At 46.7% G+C, this 17,959-nt stretch overlaps 1 protein-coding gene across 1 annotated transcript; it reads left to right on the forward strand.

Moving 5' to 3' along the window:
• Positions 1 to 2,328: 2,328 nt before the first annotated feature.
• On the forward strand, positions 2,329 to 17,673 carry LOC142651249 (focal adhesion kinase 1-like). Its single transcript, XM_075825695.1, has 7 exons — positions 2,329 to 2,544; positions 2,756 to 2,818; positions 7,801 to 7,840; positions 8,441 to 8,547; positions 15,569 to 15,724; positions 15,837 to 15,917; positions 16,260 to 17,673. The coding sequence occupies exons 1-7, from the start codon at positions 2,344 to 2,346 to the stop codon at positions 16,470 to 16,472; spliced, it is 861 nt and encodes a 286-aa protein (XP_075681810.1). The 5' UTR covers positions 2,329 to 2,343; the 3' UTR covers positions 16,473 to 17,673.
• Positions 17,674 to 17,959: the final 286 nt, after the last annotated feature.

Below are 17,959 nucleotides of genomic sequence, written 5' to 3' on the forward strand. Positions count from 1 at the left end.
TACAAGAATATAACTACTATAATACTGCCACTATATACAAGAACATAACTACTATAATACTGCCCCATATATACAAGAATATAACTACTATAATACTGCTCATATATACAAGAATATAACTACTATAATACTGCCCCTATATACAAGAATATAACTACTATAATACTGCCCACTATATACAAGAATATAACTACTATAATACTGCTCCTATATACAAGAATATAACTGCTATAATACTGCTCCTATATACAAGAATATAACTACTATAATACTGCCCCTATATACAAGAATATAACTACTATAATACTGCCCCTATATACAAGAATATAACTACTATAATACTGCTCCTATATACAAGAATATAACTACTATAATACTGTCTCCTATATACAAGAATATAACTACTATAATACTGCCTCTATATACAAGAATATAAATACTATAATACTGCTCCTATATACAAGCATATAACTACTATAATACTGCTCCTATATACAAGAATATAACTACTATAATACTGCCCCTATATACAAGAATATAACTACTATAATACTGCCCCCTATATACAAGAATATAACTACTATAATACTGCTCCTATATACAAGAATATAACTACTATAATACTGCTCCTCTATACAAGGATATAACTACTATAATACTGCTCCTATATACAAGAATATAACTACTATAATACTGCTCCTATATACAAGAATATAACTACTATAATACTTCCCCTATATACAGGAATATAACTACTATAATACTGCTCCCTATATACAAGAATATAACTACTATAATACTGCCCCCTATATACAAGAATATAACTACTATAATACTGCTCACTATATACAAGAATATATCTACTATAATACTGCTCCTATATACAAGAATATAACTACTATAATACTGCCCCCTACATACAAGAATATAACTACTATAATACTGCCCCTATATACAAGAATATAACTACTATAATACTGCCCCTATATACAAGAATATAACTACTATAATACTGCCCCTATATACAAGATGCATACATTATAATACTAGATTGTTATTCAGGAGTGTGGAAAAGATGGGTGAAAGCCTTTTGTAGGAACGGTCATGAAGCCCATGGTGATCAAGTTGTTTTTTTTGTAGCATTTTAGGTCTTTGCGTTCTTCTTAAAGAGTCGCTCTGCAGCTTCAGTTAAGAGTCCCCATAAATATGTATAGGGTCTCGCCGTGTTTTTTTTAGAAATGACGGATATTTTGACATCTTTTGACCAATCATTTGCATAACAGCCTGAAATGTTTTTTTTCCTCTTTTTGAAACCACTTGTGGGATTTAGTGAGGTCGGCCCCCTCCTCTGGGAGACGTCTGCCATTTATATCCAGGCTCGCCATTACTGTCCCCTACCCTGACCCTGAAGCTGATTGGTGTCCCAACAGGATCGGCCCATTATCTTGTGTGTATGGGGTCTCCCAATCTTTCCCCCAAGGGCAGATATCCGCGGAAGAGCGATCACTTCTTATGTATGAGCGCCCCTCCCCGCTGCTGCGTCCTCAGGTGCTGTCTACTCTTTCCACTAAGTGAACTATTCATCTGAAGTCCCCTCCTACTCATTGGAAAGAAATCCTGCAGCAGCTGCGACCGCGTACTCTATAACGCACACTCCACTTGGTGCAAATATTATTTTTAAAGTGCAGGAGGGATCCCAAAATCAAGCACTGGCTGTCTCACATGAACTTCCCCCTTCTTTTTACAAAGAGTTCCAGCAACTGGCTGCTGCAGAACCTCGCGCCATTTTCACCGATTTGTAAATTCATGCATCTTGCGACAGAAATTTCCCCAATGGGTGCGAAGACATAGGCGGCTAATCAGGAAGGGGGGTGCGATTGGCACTGAGCAAATCAAGTCCCTCCCCTTTCTGTCAGTCCCGAAATATAAAAATGCGTCAGGGCAGCCGTGACCTTTCACATCTTGTAAGACTGTGACCCCCTCCAGGTTTGGCTAGACGGGTGTTTGCTAGGTTACTGTCTCTTTAAATGGCACCGCTCTCTGGCCTGTCATACAGGTGCTGCACTACGCCCATCCTATAGATTCGCCCTGTGCGTTCCTGAGGGCAGGGGGTGGCACACATCACGTCTTCATGACTTGCCTCCGCTCTGATCACGTCATCTCCGATGGATCCCGTGACTCAGGTCTCGGGAAGCGTGAAGCACGCGTTACCCCAATGTATGGACGTGTTCCCGTTATCTGGGGCACAGCGCGCTCGGATGATTATTTATGATCATCTGTGCCGCCGCTGCCGCTGCTCTCCTCGCTCTTCCTGTATCTCAAACTCCCTCCTCAGCTTGTGCAATGCTAAAACCAGTCAGTAATTGGCCCCACTTCCACTCCGGCGGCTGCAGCCAAGACGAGCGCACATCAGCCGCCCTCCCGCAGGAAACTGGAATTAATGCTGCAACTCGTCTTCTGTTTGTTTTTCAAGAAGCAGCTCAGGGACCGCGCACAAATCCTCCGCTCGCCATGCAAGTCTTCAAGTGTTGTGTGGGCCGAATGGTACGGCTTAAAGAGATGGGAATTCTTTTTGGGATTTGTTTTTGTTAAGCACCCTGAAGATGCAGAAAAAATAACCTTCGGACCGAGCGGTTTAAAAAGCAGTGGAATATTTATTTATTTTTTATGAACTTTTTTTTTTTTGTTTTTTTAAATTTGTATTTGATTTATTTTTGGTTATTTTATAAAGAATTTTTATTTTTATTTTCTTTAGAAGCCTGACGTCCGGCTTTCCCATGGCAGCATCGACCACGTTGATGGCAGCATACAGTGTCCGGTAAGTGCCCGCTTTCTATCCCCGGGGGGTTGTTGACATTTGTGTTGCGCAGCCGTTATTAGAACGTAAGGAATATGTAGGGATCGATTGCGCTCAGTCAGCTCTGCAGCATCCAGATTACAGTCTAGCGTAATTACAGGTTAATCATAGTATCATGAAAAGTTCTGCAGCTTTCTAATAGACTTTGTTACAATTCCTCACCATTTTTCAAGAACTCTGCTTGCTGTCAGTGAATGGGATCCTGTTTGTTTACATGTAGAGGCTGTACGCAAATACTAGGTCTAACAGTTTGCTAGAATTGTATCCAGTGTAGGCAATCCTTCTGAATTATAGGCTGATACATTGTAACAAACTATCAGGGCAGGAAAGATCGTTGTGCTGCTGATGTGTTTATTTCACAGAGGATTGTCTAGACTGGATACAATTGTAGCAAACCCTCAGCTGTGAGAAGTGTTAGGTCTCTACAGGTTTTCAGCTGCTAGGTGTAAACAATCATCTTTTTCATTCACTGACTGCAAGCAGAGATCTTGAGAATGGCGCAGAATAAATAAAAACTATGTTAAAGCTGCAGAACGTTTCTAATTTTACAATGATGAAGCCTTATTTACATCTAAAACTCTTAAATGACAACTTGGGCTCTGCTTCATCCGTTGTGCGCACGTTTCAGTTGGCTCTATGTAGCAGTGTTAGGTGGGGCTTGAAGGTTTTTCTGTGCGGTTTCTTGGGTGGTGACTGTGTATTTCCTTTCTGTTGGAGGTGTGAAAGCCCAGCCCCCCCCCCCCCCTTGTGATCTGCATGTAATGAACAGAACTTCTGTTATGACCCATTTGGTTATTTTGGAGCGGATGCTCTGCGGCTGATGCTCTGCGGCTGATGCTCTGCGGCTGATGCTCTGCGGCTGATGCTCTGCGGCTGATGCTCTGCGGCTGATGCTCTGCGGCTGATGCTCTGCGGCTGATGCTCTGCGGGTGATGCTCTGCGGGTGACGCTCCGCCCTCTCTTTACTATTCGTAGTCCCCTTATTACCCTAATTGTCTGCTAATGAGGAAGCATCGAGGGCCGTTCTTTCTTGCGCTGGTTGTCGTGGGTAACGGGCATGGCCACTGTTACTGGTCCGACCGGGCGGTCACCCAGCTCCTGAACAGCCTATCGGAAGCAGTATGAGAGTTGGGGGTTGTTACGTGCATAATTGGGCAACATTGCCATTCTGGATTCTGGAAAAGATGGGGGACAGCTCTTGTGGCGAGCGATATTGCAAACTGAACTTGTCACCCAAGTTTCCTAGAGAATAACATGTGTGAAGCAGTATGAGAGTTAGTTATGTGAATATGTAGGCACCGTTGCCATTCTGGAGTCTGGGAAAGGTGGGTGACAGCTCCTTTGGCAAGCTATAATGCAAACACAATTTGTCACCCAGCTTTCCTAGACTCCTGAGTAACCGATCTGCAGCAGTATGAGAGTTGGGGGTGACAGTTCATAAGTAGGCAGCATTGCCATTCTGCAAACCCGACTTGTCACCCAACTTTCCTAGAGTCCTGAGTAACCTATCAGCTGCAGTATGAGTGTTCGTAATATTGAGTGCATAAGTCGGCACATTGCCATTCTGGAGTGTTGGAAAGGTAGGTAACGGCTTCTATGGGGGGCTGTGATGAAAACCTAACTGTTCACCCAGCCTTTCTAGAGTCCAGAAGAGCAAATGTGAGTAGTATGAGAATTGGTTATGTGAATATGTAGGCCCCAATGCTATCCTGGACAATGTGGGTTACCGCTCCTGTGGTGAGCTGTAATGCAAACCCAACTTGTCACCCAGCTTTTCTAGAGTCCTGAAAAGCATTTCTGCAGCAGATGGTGATTGAGGGCAATAAGTCGGCACATTGCCGTTCCGGAGTCTTGGAAAGGTGGGTAACCGGTAACTTGTCACCCAGCTTTCCCAGAATGAGAATACAATCTTGTGTCTTGAGACTCTTCCCCCCCCCCCCCCCTTCAGGACTCCGGACCCCTCCCGTAGCTCGGCCTCGGCGCTGTGACAATAGAGACGTCTGGAGACTTTTCTCTCTCCTGGTGACAGACAAATATTTTACTCTGGTCTGGATTCCTTTCTCATCCCATGAAATCCTCGACCTTCTGCTTCCCGGGGCTGATGAGCTCGCCGAATGCCTGTGGTTGGAAGTCCATGAAAGGAGAGTTGGATTAATCCAAGGTTTAGATAAGACGACAGCAGCAAAATTCCACTCCCTAAGACTCTCCAGCCTCAGAGCTGAGATCTCGTCACTGCTGCAGCCAGAGCACATTTCTCCTGGCTTGTACTTCACAGGCCCGAGAGAAGACAGGCAGCAGGAACGTCGCGCTGTTCGCCGCCATGTCTTTTACTTAAATAGTCTTCGTTAAAAATCTCCTATCGTTTTGTGTATACAGCACCTATGCAAACCTATGTGTCTCCATGGTAACTGACTACAAATCAATTTTCTGGAGACTGATTCCATTCTACCTACTTACATACATGTGGTAGATTAAGAAAGGGGAGTGGCTAAGAGTAATGAGATGCGCCAGATTGATTAATGGTGTGCGTAATTTTTTTTGCCCTAATTATATCTGTACGTAAATGTCACCCATGAGCTGATCGGAGGCGGAGGAATGTGTCTGATGTGGCGAAGCAAGTTGTACCAAACTAATTATCACATGTGCAATTTGGAGAAATTTGGCGCAATCTTCGCTGACGTCTTATGAGATGATTGATCGATTCCCTCCGTTGTGCCCCCTGTGAACAAAACATGACCGCAGCTCCGCTCTCCCCTGTCCCGACTCCCGCTCTTACTGTCATTGATACGTTGTAGCAAGCTGCACGAGCAGGACTAGGTCAGGACAATAAAAGAAAATGTTTCTATTTACTGACAACAAGCAGAGATTGTGAAGATGAAAATTTGAAAGCCAAACTGATCAGAAGATTATTTTTTTTTTTTTAAAACTAACTATTTAGAACAAAAAATTCCATGTGCTTTAGTTTTTTGTCTTCTATTTCTCAAATAAATCTTTTAGGATTCCCAAGGAGAACATTGTCCTTCTATATCCCATGATGCACTAGAACCCCCCCCCCCCCCTGTAGGGTATAAATAGCTCGTTTGAAGAAAACCAAAAAGGAGGAAAAATAAATTGTAAATCTTATTAAATGGGTTTTCTCTGGAGAAAAAAAAAAAAGCAGCAAAGTATTTCTAATCCTAGACAAGCCCTCGAAACCGGGCGGGGGATGGGGGAGGAGGAATGTTCATGTGAACCCTGATGGGGCTTTTTTTTTTTTGCCTGTTTTGATTTATATACAATTTACATCAATTTTATGGATGTTTTTCTCGTAATCTCATTGTTTATCCCCAAACTATTTTTGGAATCTATTTATCAGACGCTTGAGAAGAGAGTTGTCTGCCGATTGCCAATTAACACGAGCTATTAATACTCTCAGCGGGACTTTTATATGATGATAATGGTACATTGACCTTCTGCGGGTCACCGGTGGAAAAATACCCGAGGATCAAAAAAATGTATTTCTTGCCAGTTCTTAAATCGTTTCTGTGTAACTCAAATTAATGTAAACGTAGTGAATAGCAACGTACGTTCCATGTGGAGTCAACAAGAGGCGGGACTCTCCCCCCCGGGATTGCGGGACTCTTCCCCCCCGGGATTGCGGGACTCTTCCCCCCCGGGATTGCGGGACTCTTCCCCCCCGGGATTGCGGGACTCTTCCCCCCCGGGATTGCGGGACTCTTCCCCCCCGGGATTGCGGGACTCTTCCCCCCCGGGATTGCGGGACTCTTCCCCCCCGTGATTGCGGGACTCTTCCCCCCCGGGATTGCGGGACTCTTCCCCCCCGGGATTGCGGGACTCTTCCCCCCCGGGATTGCGGGACTCTTTCCCCCCGGGATTGCGGGACTCTTTCCCCCCCCCCCCCCCGGGATTGCGGGACTCTTTCCCCCCCCCCCGGGATTGCGGGACTCTTTCCCCCCCCCCCCCCCGGATTGCGGGACTCTTTCCCCCCCCCCGGGATTGCGGGACTCTTCCCCCCCCCCCCCCCCCGGGATTGCGGGACTCTTTCCCCCCCCCCCCCCGGGATTGCGGGACTCTTTCCCCCCCCCCCCCCCCCCCGGGATTGCGGGACTCCTTCCCCCCCCCCCCCCCCCGGGATTGCGGGACTCTTTCCCCCCCCCCCCCCGGGATTGCGGGACTCTTTCCCCCCCCCCCCCCCGGGATTGCGGGACTCTTCACCCCCCCCCCCCCCCGGGATTGCGGGACTCTTCCCCCCCCCCCCCCGGGATTGCGGGACTCCTCCCCCCCCCCCCCCCCCCGGATTGCGGGACTCCTCCCCCCCCCTCCCCCCCCGGATTGCGGGACCCCTCCCCCCCCCTCCCCCCCCGGATTGCGGGACCCTTCCCCCCCCCCCCCCCGGATTGCGGGACTCTTTCCCCCCCCCCCCCCCCCCGGATTGCGGGACTCTTTCCCCCCCCCCCCCCCGGATTGCGGGACTCTTTCCCCCCCCCCCCCCCGGATTGCGGGACTCTTTCCCCCCCCCCCCCCCGGATTGCGGGACTCTTTCCCCCCCCCGCCCGGGATTGCGGGACTCTCCCCCCCCCGGGATTGCGGGACTCTTCCCCCCCCCCCCCCCCCGGATTGCGGGACTCTTCCCCCCCCCCCCCCCCCCGGATTGCGGGACCCTTCCCCCCCCCCCCGGATTGCGGGGCTCTTTCCCCCCCCCCCCCCCCCCCGGATTGCGGGGCTCTTTCCCCCCCCCCCCCCGGATTGCGGGACTCTTTCCCCCCCCCCCCCCCCCCCGGATTGCGGGACTCTTCTCCCCCCCACCCCCCCCTCCGTATTCGTTCCTGGCTTCTAGATTCACTATTGCAGCATAACCTACAATTTGTGTCCATGTGTCCTCTTTTGTTTGTTTCCTGCTGTTTCAAGGACAAGATGTAAATGAAGTTTTTTGTGTTTTGCAGGCAGGTAACCAGCACATCTATCAGCCCGTTGGAAAGCCAGGTGAGCAAGCGATATGTGGGTCACCCTGATGGTACCGGAAGTGAATCAGTGCTGACTGCCGGGGGAAAATGCTACAAAAAGTGGAGCTCATGTATCAATGACGCTACTGCTACGTGGCTCCCGACAAGCATGGACAGTATAGATTTAAAGGGGTATTCCAACCAATAAGTTCTGACATCTCCATAGACCTGTATAGGAGACAGACGGAAACGGTTGGCTATTTCCATCACACTCTAGGCTTCGAGTAGTAACGGGACACAGGACCCCTGATCAGCGGGGTTTTTCTGGTTTGGGAATGACAGAGATAAATGACCGTATAGAGGGAAAGCAACACATCACCCTATGTTTTTTAATAAAGGTGATGTCGGCCATGTGGGCCAGAGTATTTACCTCTCGGGAGATCTTTATCCACCTCTTGGCGTTCCTTAAGAGATCTGTCCACAGTATGGTCCTCCGCCAAATCATTCAGGGTGATTACCGGGCGATAGTCTGGTCACCCCGCCCCCTGTATCACCTCGACTTAATAATTAATCTTATATCATGCAGATTAATTTTGACAATATTGCATTGTAACACAGACTCCATTTCCTACATTTTCAGATCACTCGGCTCCACCAAAGAAACCTCCTCGCCCGGGGGCTCCCAGTCACCTCAGTAACCTGGCCGGGCTGAACAGTGCGGGGGACGGCTACAACGAGGGAGTAAAGGTGAGAACCTGCGCCATGAGATCTCCACGTGTAGGGGCCTTTGGTTGACCCTCGTTATATAAAATACAATTGTGGGGTCACCTGATCTGCGTCCATCAATATAAACTAACTTATCCTATAAGGGTATGTTCACACACACTGTTTTCAGACGTAATTTGGGCGTTTTATGCCTCGATTTACGCCTGAAAAAACGCCCCTAATACGCCTACAAACATCTGCCCGTTGCTTGCAATGGGTTTTACGGTGTTCTGTTCCCACGAGCCTTTATTTTACGCGTCGCTGTCAAGTCTGAAAATCAGGAGCCGTTTTCGCCTGGAAACTGCTCCGTATTTTCAGACGTTTCTGGTCACTGCGTGTGAACATACCCTAACTTTTGCGTCAAAATAGCAGCTGCTTGAGTCGTTGGCGTCTTGCGGTTCTCCTTTTGTATGTTCATTTGTTATAGGAATGTGGATGAGAAAAGTGTTGGTAATATTGTCATTATAACATGTTTTTTAAGTTGATTGGTTTTAGTTTTTTGGGCGTTTTTTTTTGTGTTTTTTTTATTCCCATAAATTAGTAGTACATGTGACTATATGAAACCTTGTAATATTTCTTATTAGGGGAAGTGACATCTTTTTCACCTTCCAGAAGCCGGTGTTTCTCCTTTCCCTGCCAGGAAAAAAACAAACAAAAAAAAAGCACCTCCGTCCCCCCAAAAAAATCAAGAACAGGTTGAAGGGATAGGAGGGGGATGCAGCTGCAGCTTTTCGCTGTATGCTCTGAGAGGGGGAGGAGACGTAAGGAGACACCTGATTGGCTAGAAGCGCACAGCTCTGACATCACACCAGGAAGAGACACGCACAATGTCCGGCTGCACTACATCTTCTCAAGCTGCAGATCTACATGTAGAAGGGGTTTAGTTTTCGCTGTAACAGATTTGAGGGGTGTCTGACAAGTCACCGTGCAGGAAGAGTCGTTTTAACATTTATCATTGGCAATACTTCTATTTACGGAGGTCGTTCTCTAACATCGCTGCGTCCTGTGCCGCCCTGCAGGGTCTGACGGCTCGGCTCTCTCTTTTATCGCCAGGATCAGAGGATCCTCTGATCCCGGCCGTTTAGGCTTCCCGGTGACGTAGTTGCAAACTGCGGGACCTAGAAAAGAACATTAGGGACAAGCACCAAGTTCCATTTTAGTTGGGCTGGTTGACCAGGGATGAGCCGGCAGATCTGCTTTTCTTTGCATGTTGTAATATACGGCAGGTTGTTTCCCAAGATGTGTGATATCAAGTATAAATATAAAATCTTTACATCGGCAGCGATACAACCGCAGAGAATAACATGAGATGCCAGATATGAGTATTCTTAGGACCGAGGGACTGTGTACAAAAAATGATCATCCGGAAGCGACACATGAGGTTATCTACCGTATCCGCCATCTGCTAGATCACGAGGGGGGAGGACAATGACACACTGACACTTGGGGTACAGGACAATGACACGCTGACACTTGGGGTACAGGATAATGACACGCTGACACTTGGGGTACAGGATAATGACACGCTGACACTTGGGGTACAGGATCATGACACGCCGACACTTGGGGTACAGGATAATGACACGCCGACACTTGGGGTACAGGATAATGACACGCCGACACTTGGGGTACAGGATAATGACACGCCGACACTTGGGGTACAGGATAATGACACGCCGACACTTGGGGTACAGGATAATGACACGCCGACACTTGGGGTACAGGATAATGACACGCGACACTTGGGGTGCAAGATAATGACACGCACACTTGGGGTGCAAGATAATGGCACGCTGACACTTGGGCTGCAGGATAATGACACGCTGACACTTGGGCTGCAGGATAATGACACGCTGACACTTGGGCTGCAGGATAATGACACGCTGACACTTGGGCTGCAGAATAATGACACGCTGACACTTGGGCTGCAGGATAATGACACGCTGACACTTGGGCTGCAGGATAATGACACGCTGACACTTGGGCTGCAGGATAATGACACGATGACACTTGTGGGGTGCAGGATAATGACACTTGGGGTACAGGATAATGACACGCTGACACTTGGGGTACAGGATAATGGCACGCTGACACTTGGGCTGCAGGATAATGACACGCTGACACTTGGGCTGCAGGATAATGACACGCTGACACTTGGGCTGCAGGATAATGACACGATGACACTTGTGGGGTGCAGGATAATGACATTTGGGGTGCAGGATAATGACACTTGGGGTACAGGATAATGACACGCTGACACTTGGGGTACAGGATAATGACACGCTGACACTTGGGCTGCAGGATAATGGCACGCTGACACTTGGGCTGCAGGATAATGGCACGCTGACACTTGGGCTGCAGGATAATGACACGCTGACACTTGGGCTGCAGGATAATGACACGCTGACACTTGGGCTGCAGGATAATGACACGCTGACACTTGGGCTGCAGGATAATGACACGCTGACACTTGTGGGGTGCAGGATAATGACATTTGGGGTGCAGGATAATGACACTTGGGGTACAGGATAATGACACGCTGACACTTGGGGTACAGGATAATGACACGCTGACACTTGGGCTGCAGGATAATGGCACGCTGACACTTGGGCTGCAGGATAATGGCACGCTGACACTTGGGCTGCAGGATAATGGCACGCTGACACTTGGGCTGCAGGATAATGACACGCTGACACTTGGGCTGCAGGATAATGACACGCTGACACTTGGGCTGCAGGATAATGACACGCTGACACTTGGGCTGCAGGATAATGACACGCTGACACTTGGGCTGCAGGATAATGACACGCTGACACTTGGGCTGCAGGATAATGACACGCTGACACTTGGGCTGCAGGATAATGACACGCTGACACTTGGGCTGCAGGATGACACGCTGACACTTGGGCTGCAGGATAATGACACGATGACACTTGTGGGGTGCAGGATAATGACATTTGGGGTACAGGATAATGACACACTGACACCTGGGGGGGCAGGACTCTGATATTGGGGCTCTCATAGCACCTCTTGGCAGAGGTGTGTTCAGTAGAATACGCTCCTGTTTTGTGCTGGACGTGGAGCAGCTGGTGACAGGCGGGTCTATTTTTAGTCTTCGCTCCTCGCAGTTTCTGGCATATATTGAGACGTCCGTGATTTTCCATGGAAATTTGTCTGTTTCATGGATTCCTTCTCCCAGAGCCGCGAGCTGACCACTCAGCGAGGTTTTGAGAGGTTCCTGCCAGCCCTGCGGTGCCGCCAAGCCACAGAGTATGCACAAAGCAGCCGCATGTGTGCAGTACTGCTGTGTAACACCCCATGGCGGGCAGTGCCATCCTTCAATATAAAGTGGAGGTTGATGTCAGGTGACTGACTGATACACTATATTTACAGAATCTCAGGCCGAGGGCATCACGTCCCGGTGTATAGTCACTTCTATCCGCTGATAACAAGGGGCAATGATACGTGAATATTAATGGTGTTTATACCAGAAATCATACAGGTCCCAAATAACTGGAAATTGTATAAAAAAATCGAAATAAAATTGTGGGAGAACCCGGGAAAGCTGAATTTTGTATGTTTACTTTTCTAGATTCTTTTGTGATTTTGTTGATTTGGATGTTTTTTTCCTTTCTTTTCGATGGCTTCACGTTCCTTCTGTAGAGGGTGATCCCAGATTAAAGGGGTTCTCTTTTTTGGACAATCGCTACTTGTAAGAAGGGTCTTTGATAATAAGCAGATCGCAAAGTGTCGTCCTGTTGGGACCTCCAGCGATCAGCTATAATCTGTTGGGAAACCTGGCAGTAAGTGTTTAGTTTCTCTGCAGCGCCACCAGAGGAGAAATGAAGCATTACACAGTGTCCATTCATATCAATGTTTTCTCTGTGTAATACAAGACGGGTCCTCCAGAGAGAGACACTCTATGTAACCGCTCTCCACACTGGCCAAGAGATGAGGATCCTGAACAGAGGACCCCCCAATATTATCTCAATTTACTAATAGGGGGTATGGACATGGGTTTTTCTAAACTGGACAATCCCTTTAAGGACGGTTTTGTGAAAATGGGCCGTTTTCTGGTGGCATTTTGATTGAGATGTGTATGTGTCATATATTTTTCTTTGTTGTTATTATTCGTGTATTATTTGCTAGTTGTTCACATCTGATTGGAGGACACGGTCACAGAGATTTGCCCTAAAAAAGAATAGCAATGGATGTTAGACATTTACGGCGTATCCACCTCCGGGACCTCTACCAAATGGGCAGTAGCTGCCACATTCAGGCGGAGAACGTAGCTACGGGGCGCTTAGAAACCATTCCTATTTGCGTTAATATGCTGCGAGTATTTCCTGGCCTGTATTGCTGCGAGTAAATCAGGAGCGCCTCCCCCATCCCCTCCCATAATGGCACAGCAGTCCCTGCCCCCTCCACATACGGGCACAGCAGTCCCTGCCCCCTCCACATACGGCATCTTTTGTGTTTTCATCTCTGTATTTATTCTGCATGGATCGCTGCATTTATTAATTTTCTGTTTTCTTTGTTTGTTTTTTTTCCCCCTTTTTATTTTGCTCCGGTAAAACTTTATTAATCCTCTATCCCTCACTCGAATTTAGCCGTGGCGGGTAAGCACTTTGTGTGTGTGTGAGCCTTTTGGTCTAATGTTGGGGACAGACACAAATTTTTGTAGAACTGAAGTCTTCAGTACCGTAGCAATGAAAAAAAAATAATACTATTTCATTTTAAAAATATGAAAACTTTTTTTTTTTTTTTATTAAAAAATTCTAGTACTTCGTAAAGGGGATGTACAGAATTAGCAAAACATTACTGCTTTTTTTTTTTTGTTCCAACAGCGCCACACTTGTTTTTCAGGTTGTTTGTGGTATTACAGCTCAACCTCATTCTGCTTGAAGGAGCTGAGCGAGAAAACCAATCACAACCTGTATACCTGTGCAGCGCTGTTTCTAAAAAAAAAAAAATCTCTGTCGTTTTCCGTCTTTCTTGTTGGGTACGTTTTCATTTATTGATAGAATTTTTGCCTCGTCCTCGTCCCCCCCCACCCACCCACACACGTCTTAATTGTACCCTTGGTTAAGGGATTAGTTTCTGTTGTGATGGAGCTCTGAAAAGGCTATATAAACAAGTTTTGGGTTAGCACTTTGTGTCAATAGACCCCCCCCCCCCCCTCCTATTTTTGGGCCCGCGGTCCCTTCAGGACTCTTGGTTCAGTCTGTGTTTGCATTAAACACTCATCACGTAGAGAGTCCTCATGTCAGATGTGGTTAGTAACCAACATGTGTAACCAACACAAAGAGCCCAACGTGTGCCAAACCTCAGCGCCGCTCGCACTCTTAACCCTGTAGAGAATCCGGAGAGAGTTTTCCACACACTTTGATGTTTGTTTTTGGGGTTTTTCTGTTATTTTTATTAGACCTTTACAGACCCACAGATCGCAATAGTGGCTTTTATACTTCTATTATATCTACTCATGGCCAAAACTATGTGCACCCCGAAAATCACATCCGAGTAAACCTCTTTATAAAGCCTGGTCCATACTACATCAGTCTCCCCTCTTCTTGGTGCGGGTAGTCACGGGCGTTCAGACTCGAGAACTTTAGTCAGGTCGGGAGCCCATGTTGGGCGATGAGGTTCCGGCTCATAGTTGGCGTTCCAATTATTCTCAAAGGTGTTTGATGAGGTCAAGACTGCGCAGTTGAGTTCTTCCACAACAAGTTTGACAAATTCTTTTTTTTTTGGAACCTGACTTTTGGGCAAATAAGGGCCTTTCTCAAGCTGTTGCCCCAAACCTGAAAGCTCGCAATCCTCCTTTACTGGAACTTAGTGGCCCAGACTATGAAGACTATTATCCCTCCACCACCAGACTTTACTTTACACATTCAGGCAGGAAGTGTTGTCCTGAAATCTGCCAAACCCAGATTTATCCTTAAAGGGGCTCTCCGGACTATAATATTGATGGCCTCAACTCACTACAGTGATCACCACGCCCCCCTTCATTTTTAAGCAGGTACAGCGCCATACATTTGGTAGTGGCTGTGTCTGGTATTGCAGCTCTGTTCATTATCTTGAAAGGGACTGGGCTGCAGTACCAGGCACGGCCACTACCAAAAAAATACGGCGCTGTACCTGGTAAACAATGAAGGTGACACAGCACTTGCTGCAGCCCCTTCAGTCGGCCGTTTGACGGGGGTGCCAGTAGTCACACCTCCAATATTATAGTCACAGAAATCCTCTCAATGGGCTCATGCACATGGCAAAGCCTCCTTTAGAGAAGAGCCATACATCATCCATGCACTGCCATACAGGCTCTGTTAGTCTCGGCATTTAAAGAGATGGTCTCCTCTGGAAGCAAAACTTCCTTATGCCTCGCTACGTACGGATAGCTCATGCACGTCTCTGGAATACCTATTACGGCTTCATACCAAAGAGAGCCGTAATACAGTTGTGTGCACGAGCCTTAGACTGCTGGATGGTGGAGAGTCTAGTTCTGGTGGCTTTACACAACTCCAGCAGACACTTGGCATTGTGCAGCGTAACACACAGTAATGGAATCCAGAAAGTCTCAGATGAGCAGTTCTTGTACTGATGTTGCAGCCACGTGCAGTTTGTCCTTGGCGGTCCCATCCGAGCGTCTGTGCGCCACCGCTATGCAGCTGAGCTATGGTTGCGTCCAGATGTTTTCACATCATTATTTATTACAGCGGCCCCGGTCACCTGTAATCAGTGTTGCTGGCATCCCATGATGTCACTGAGCTCTGCAGTACACCCCCACCCCCCCCCCCCCCCTCCAGTGTCTTCTATGGGGGGTAGATTTTTGTTACCAGTGACTGGTTGGAATGGACAAAATTAATTTGAAGGTGTGTCAACATTTTTGGCCATGTAGTTTACCGCCAATATGTTTTTGCATAGCACCCCCTAGTGGCTGCCTTTTTTGTCTATGTTTTGAGGTGGTGTTTTTGGCCTGTTTATTTTATGTGTTCATGTCTTTCAGATTCAGCCACAGGAAATCAGTCCACCCCCAACTGCTAACTTGGACCGCACAAATGACAAAGTATATGAAAACGTGACTGGTTTGGTGAAAGCTGTGATCGAAATGTCTAGTAGGATCCAGCCGGCACCTCCGGAGGAGTATGTCCCAATGGTGAAGGTAAATCTATAAGGTCTCGGATCCGGTTTATGACTGGTACATGTACTAATATCACAACCTATACAGCGATGTCCTAGACAGTAAAAACATTGGTCTGTCTGCCGCTTCACAGGGGGTCGGTTTAGCCTTGAGGACTTTACTAGCGACCGTTGACGAGACCATTCCTGTTCTTCCAGCCAGTACACACAGAGAGGTAAGTGTGCGCCCGCTCTATGTTTTATTGTACCCATCAATTCCGTGGGGTAGGAATGGGGATTTATTTTTTCCCCTGGGGGTAGACAATGTGGTGGTGCTGGGCTTAAGTGGAGAATGACTCGGGTTTTGTGTGGTTGTTTTTGTGGGGGGGGGGGTGTTTTTTTTTGTTTTTTTTTACACCCCGCTTAACTTCATGGGCTTGAGTGCTGTTTGATATGGAACGGGATTGGAGAGAACACTTTGCAGCAGTGCGATCAGTGTTGATCATGGCGCTGACAAGGACCCCTGGGGGCTGTCCAGTATAAGTTCATAGACTTTTTGTAATTTTTTTTTTTTATAGATTGAAATGGCACAGAAGTTGTTGAATTCCGATCTGGCGGAGCTGATCAATAAGATGAAGTTAGCGCAGCAGTACGTCATGACCAGTCTCCAGCAGGAGTACAAGAAGCAGATGCTGACCGCTGCACACGCACTGGCCGTGGACGCCAAGAACTTGCTAGACGTCATTGACCAAGCCCGACTAAAAATGATCGGACAGTCGAGGCCGCACTAAAAAATGTCCAAGATCCAGACTCTTGTTATATTCCTGTCTAAAGTGTTTTCCTTTTGGGATTACGTCTAGCCTTCCACCAGCGATTCTGGTCATCAGCGGGCAGCCACCCCCTCCAGTGCTGATCCTTGTCGGCTGGTGCCACCAAAAGTTTTATCCTTTTCCCCGAAAAAAGTCCCTGTAAGTGTGATGCCGCTGGCCTGGGCCTCCCCTGTGTGTCCGTCAACTGGAGTGAATGTTGGTAGAGGACATTGGTGGATGGAGAAAGAGGATAAAGATGGTGGAGCCCGGTGGAGAATGAGGCTCGATGATACCAATCATTCGGAGGGGGGAGCCAGAGAGCACGCAGCGTCCATGTGGATCCATGATGGCCGGTGCAACTGGAATCTGGCGTTTTTTTTTTTTATTCCTTAATATTAAGTCACAATATGCTACGAAGCTTTATTCTGAAGACTTAGAAACTATCGAGAGACTTCGAATGGATCTTTCCAGCTCATTGCATTTTCACTTTCCCTGTTTTTGGATCTGGAATCTTTGATTGGAAGCAAAGTGAGAATCGTAATTTTTTTTTTTTACTTTTACACATGGAAAAAAGTGCCAGGTTGTGGGGGGTGTTTTTTGGTTTTTTTTGTTCCCCTTTTTTTAAGCCATGTATAAAACACGCTGCTGGCGGACAGAACATTTGCGTGTAGAGATCCAGAGCCATTATATATATCCCATTTTTTTTATATTAAATATATATAATTTATAAATAAATCTTACGGCCGTGCTAACATTTCAGATGCTTTCACCTGTCACACCTGTCACACCTGTCTTGCCCGTTTATTTTTTTTTTAGCTAATTTTTTTTTTTTTCACATTTTCAGGTTCTTGTGCGGTGGGTCTTTTTTTTTATTTTTATTTCTCACATCACATCCTTAACTACCCAAATAAATTATGAAACTATTTCAAACTATTTTCATTGAACCCTATTCCCCTGCCTTGGGTTTTATCGGGGGGAATATAAATTATTCTCAGGAAGAATATAAAGACCTTGTACAGATTCTTAGAGTTATTACAGAAGTGTCCTGGAATCGGCCGCATATTTATTAATCATTACAGCAAAATTGGACTTTTCCGAATCTCCGGATTAAATGTGGACAATGGAGCAGCCGGGACGCTCTACGTATAAAGATCATTCTGTTATTAAAGGATTTCAATATATTGATGATTGAGTTTCTCTTCAATGTAGGTCTAGTAGATGACTAAGGTTATTTTTTTTATATATGAAAAGATGTTTTTCCTTTCAGCATTTTATGAAATTTAGTTTTTATTTATCTTAATTATTTTAGGGTTTTTTATTAGTCTTGTAGTTTTGTAGGGTTTTTGAAAAAAAAAAACTATGGTCCAAACGGTGCCTAAACTTGTCTGAAATATTCTATAGGATGAGCAGAGACGGAGTTAATTTACACAGCCGACCGTGAAAAATCTCCGTAATTGTGGACCTGCCCG

The sequence above is a fragment of the Rhinoderma darwinii genome, chromosome 5 (genome assembly GCF_050947455.1).
Source record: "Rhinoderma darwinii isolate aRhiDar2 chromosome 5, aRhiDar2.hap1, whole genome shotgun sequence".
NCBI classification, from domain to species: domain Eukaryota; kingdom Metazoa; phylum Chordata; class Amphibia; order Anura; family Rhinodermatidae; genus Rhinoderma; species Rhinoderma darwinii.

What these genes read in the sequence shown, in the direction of transcription:
- LOC142651249 (XM_075825695.1), top strand. Translation starts at nt 2,344, where the DNA reads ATGCTAAAACCAGTCAGTAATTGGCCCCACTTCCACTCCGGCGGCTGC. An exon ending in AGTGTTGTGTGGGCCGAATG is followed by an intron (nt 2,545 to 2,755) that starts GTACGGCTTAAA and finishes TATTTTCTTTAG; the next exon opens with AAGCCTGACGTCCGGCTTTC. An exon ending in CAGCCAGTACACACAGAGAG is followed by an intron (nt 15,918 to 16,259) that starts GTAAGTGTGCGC and finishes TTTTTTTTATAG; the next exon opens with ATTGAAATGGCACAGAAGTT.